At 42.5% G+C, this 4,538-nt stretch overlaps 1 protein-coding gene across 1 annotated transcript; it reads left to right on the top strand.

Annotated features, from left to right (window-relative positions):
• Positions 1–857: 857 nt before the first annotated feature.
• Positions 858–4,489, top strand: adra2db (adrenergic, alpha-2D-, receptor b). The gene has a single exon (XM_024282890.2). The coding sequence runs from the start codon at positions 1,404–1,406 to the stop codon at positions 2,667–2,669; it is 1,266 nt and encodes a 421-aa protein (XP_024138658.1). The 5' UTR covers positions 858–1,403; the 3' UTR covers positions 2,670–4,489.
• The last annotated feature ends 49 nt before the right edge of the window (positions 4,490–4,538 follow it).

Here is a 4,538-nt window from a genome sequence, read left to right as displayed (position 1 = left end):
CTGGAGAATTCAACATTCTTAACAAATGTGTTTAAAATAAATGAAAATTGTTTCAACAGTTGGTTGAAATTTCTGAGTCTTTTATTTTGTGGTTGTGTGTCACAGATAATATTTTAAATGACAAACAAAGCACACACATTTATCGAAGCCATCCATCCAAGCATTTTAAACCCGCTTCATCCCTTTTGGGGTCACGGAGATGCCAGAACCTGTCCTGGCTACTGCGGGGTACAACCTGGACAAGTTATCAAATATATAAAAACATTTTTTTAAATATTTGAACGTAATTCCTAAAAACCTAAACATTATAAGAAAATAATATTACGTTATTTTATTTAAAAGATTAGACAAACAAATAAATACAATATTTCCTCTCCAAGAATAACTTAAGAAAAATGTATCTGTGGAAAATAGATTACTATGAGCCCATCTGCTGGGCTCATAATCTATAGCCCAATGGCCCAGCAGTGTCAGACCATAATGATAATAGATCAAGTTAGCTCGATTTTACTGGCATGAAGATCTATTTATGTAACTATATCATTATTATGGGCAGGTCACATGACACAAGAGCAAAGAAAAACAAGAATAATGTCCTGATTATGAGGTTGGAACAGAAATGCGATCCTCCAAAGTTTTATTAGATCAAAATCCACCAAACAAACTTTTTTTTTCTGAATGGATTTAAGCTTTGACTAAGTCATACAAATAACTGCTAATAGGTTACGTGCGTAACACTAAAGAATGATGTGCGCACAGTCTTGGGGGTATAGTAATTTTGGGGGGGACTATAAAGTCATGAAAATGTTAAAAGAAATGCTGTGTGAAAGTGGAGGAAAAGCTCAAAGTGAGAGAAAACCACCAGAGGTTTGGTCTGAAGGAAAAGCTGCTTTTTCTCAGAAGTCAGAGATCCAAGTCTCTCTCTCTCTCTCTCTCTCTCTCTTCTCTCTGTGTATGTGTGCCTCTCTCTCTCCCTCCTAGTGATGTCACCTCAGTCCTGTGAGAACATTCATTCCACCCGCAGTGTGCGTCTCCAGCCCCTCTCCATAGACGCGCTGTTTGCCAAAAACGCAAAAACCGACCTTTACGCACAGACAAAGTGGAGCGCCGTTCCATCGGGGAGCCTCTCCTTACACTTTGGGAACTTCTCACTCTCGTTGACTTTTGGGAATATAGTGTAAGTCAGAAGTATCTGAAGGACTTATAATGAAGGAGCTGCGTCTTCGGGGAATGGATTCGGACCGGGATGCGCTCCGTTTGCTCTATCTGGAGGGTTGCGCGCAGCCGCTCGTCATGCTCTAGTAAAGCAGCAGTGCGCGCCCTGCAGAAACTAATTCTGAAAAGGAAAAAAACGGGGTGCAAAATACCAACAAAATGATGCCAACGGACTGTATGCAGCAAGAATGGATTTAAGCCATTTCGATCTGCTGGTGGAAAACGTCTCCAGTGATGAAAACGCCACCGACGCGCCGTTTGTTTTGCCGCATTCAGAGGCAGCAACTGCGCTTATCATCCTTGTGGTTACTGTGATCATCTTGGTGACTATTGTCGGAAATGTGCTGGTGATTGTGGCGGTGCTCACGAGCCGCGCGCTCCGTGCGCCCCAGAACCTTTTCCTCGTCTCTCTGGCATCTGCGGACATCCTGGTGGCCACGCTGGTCATCCCCTTTTCTCTCGTGAACGAGGTCATGGGTTATTGGTACTTTGGAAGTACTTGGTGCGCCTTCTACCTGGCTCTGGATGTCTTGTTCTGCACCTCATCTATCGTGCACCTGTGCGCCATCAGCCTGGACCGCTACTGGTCAGTCACCAAAGCGGTGAGCTACAACCTGAAGCGCACGCCGAAGCGCATCAAGTCGATGATTGTCGTGGTGTGGGTCATATCTGCTGTCATCTCCTTCCCTCCCCTCCTCATGACCAAGCATGACGAGAGGGAGTGCCTGCTGAACGATGAGACTTGGTACATCATCTCCTCCTGCATGGTCTCTTTCTTCGCCCCGGGTCTCATCATGATCCTTGTTTACTGTAAGATTTATAAAGTGGCGAAGCAGCGCTCCTCCACCGTGTTCGTGGCCAAGAACGGCCTGGAGAGGCAGCCGTCTCAGTCTGAGACTTGTTTTGTCCGGAAGGACCGGTTCGAGGCTGAGAGCCCGAGCAGCCAGAGCTCCGGCAGCCAGCAGCAGCGGCAGGGCGAGCTGGATGACATTGACCTGGAGGAGAGCTGCTACTCCTCGGATACTAAACCGCGCCACAACCGCTTCACCAAGCGCAGAAAGGTGGAGGGCTCGGACTGCTGCCCGCCGCAGAGCTGCCGCCTCTCCTGGGCTTCAGCCCGGGCGTTACAGCCCTACCCGGAGCAGAAACACCCACCCGGGCGACAGCAGCTGGCAAACAAGACCAAAGTGGCCCAGATGCGCGAGAAGCGCTTCACCTTCGTGCTGGCTGTGGTGATGGGGGTGTTTGTGCTCTGCTGGTTCCCCTTCTTCTTCACCTACACCCTCCACGCCATCTGCAGAGACAGCTGCTACATCCCCGGTGCCCTTTTCAACCTCTTCTTCTGGATTGGCTACTGCAACAGTTCTGTCAATCCCATCATTTACACCATTTTCAATAGAGATTTCAGAAAAGCCTTTAAGAAAATCATATGCAGAACTTCAAAGCGCACATAAAAAGGTGTTTACTTTTCATTTTTTGCCCCCAACAGGATCAGAAATGTATTATTATTAGTATTGATGTAGTGTTTGGCCTCCACACCATTATACTGTAATCATCATTCTGAGAAAAAAGTCCAGTGTTGTGTAGCAGTAAAGTCTTTAAATAAATTGAATCTGGTGCAGTAATGCAAGAACATTCACTGTTTATCTCAATTGTGAGGCTCTAATGGAGTCATGCACCCAGAAATATGGTCTAATAATTTATAACTTTTGCCGCACAAAAGGTTTTTGCAAATATTCCCATATAAGGTAAAAAATATGTCTTTGCAATTCAAAAGATCCTGGATCTTTTGGGAGGGCTGTACTTACCATTAGGCAAGGGTAGTTATTGGGGCTGGTGGGAAAATCAATTTGGTAATATATCACAATATTTATATTGTGATACATATATATCTGTTTAAAATGTTGACAAGACGATATTTGATTAATTACTTATGAGCAAACGTAGTTCAGTGTCTTACTTTTGTTTTACACTTAGACTGCAGCACTTAATTTCCTCAAAACAATATTGGTTAATGAACATTCATTCTATTTTTTTTTCTTATATTGAAAAATATTTTGTTATGCATATTAGACAAGATTGATGGTATACTTTAAGAGCAAAAAAATACTAATTTACCAAAAGAAAAGCATCATTAATTTGCTTAGGTAAAAGCAGCTTGAATATGAGAAATAGTTGCAGTTTTGTGATCATTAATTAAAAGATTTTTTTTTTATTTTTAACATGAAAGGTGCATTCATATTTAGAAAGAGTTTTTTTCCACTTAATACAATTTAAAGAACATTGTAAAAATCGTTCTGGTACAGTCTTGGGATGGATCTCGATACGTATCGTATTGTGAGACACGTACAGTGATATATATCATATTACCAGACTCTTGCCAATACACACCTCTAGTAGTGATTGTCCAAGCTGAACACTAAAAATGTCAAAAAATAATTTCCATTCCCAATAATATTTAACTGTCAAACATTAAATCCAGTGTAGGTCCTTGGTCTTTTATGCTACTAGTAGCCACAAGGGGGCCGTCGGGTTTCCCTGTGCCGGTCCCAGCCCAGATAAAATACAGAATTGTGTCAGGGAGGGCATCTGGCATAAACATCTCTCCCAAACCACCTGTGCGAATCACTGAAATGCCATAAGACTGCTCGTGTGAAAGTGTCTTGTCCTCCCCCGTCCCTGAGTAGCAATGGACTATTCCATCAACAGCAAGTTAGATATATACATTTCTTCATTATTGGAATGCACTTTTAATATGTATGTCAAAACTTTTAAATTTTTGATAATGTGTAAAAGTGGACCAGTGAGGGAGTTATTTGTTTTTTTTCTAAGAAATGACTGATGCGACCACTACAGGGGGCCCCATGTTCGCCTGGGGCCCCCAAACTTTTAAGTCCGCCACTGTTCAAGGGGAAAGCGAAATATTCAGAGCTGGCATCCGGTTCACAGAGAGTGCTTTGTGTTGAGAAAAACAAAGATATAATCCCCGCATGACCAGTGTAGCAGCAAGTGCATTTTATAACAGAAAATAAATAAATAAATAAATAAATACTGTCAGACACAGATTGCAGCAGGCTGAAACAACACCAGGATTCCAGGTACTTCACTGTTAGAGCCTCTCTTTCTTTGCTGCAAGCCTCTCAACTATTTTAAGTGAGTTGTCAAACTTACATAAGAGTCTGATCTCACTCCAACTCACACCAGAACAATGACCAGACCATGTGGAGAGTTTTGCACTTTCAAAACCATGTACACAACTTGTTCTAAAAAAAAATGTCAGCAACTTGTGAGTTGACATTAAATATAGAAGTGGTAAAAAAATG

This window comes from Oryzias melastigma, linkage group LG10, assembly GCF_002922805.2.
Source record: "Oryzias melastigma strain HK-1 linkage group LG10, ASM292280v2, whole genome shotgun sequence".
Classification (NCBI taxonomy): Eukaryota; Metazoa; Chordata; class Actinopteri; order Beloniformes; family Adrianichthyidae; genus Oryzias; species Oryzias melastigma.
The sequence above is the reverse complement of the archived record's forward strand: the minus strand, read 5'-3'. Positions and strand labels throughout refer to the sequence as shown.

Coding starts and splice junctions, on each gene's coding strand:
- adra2db (XM_024282890.2), top strand. CDS start 1,404: ATGGATTTAAGCCATTTCGATCTGCTGGTGGAAAACGTCTCCAGTGAT.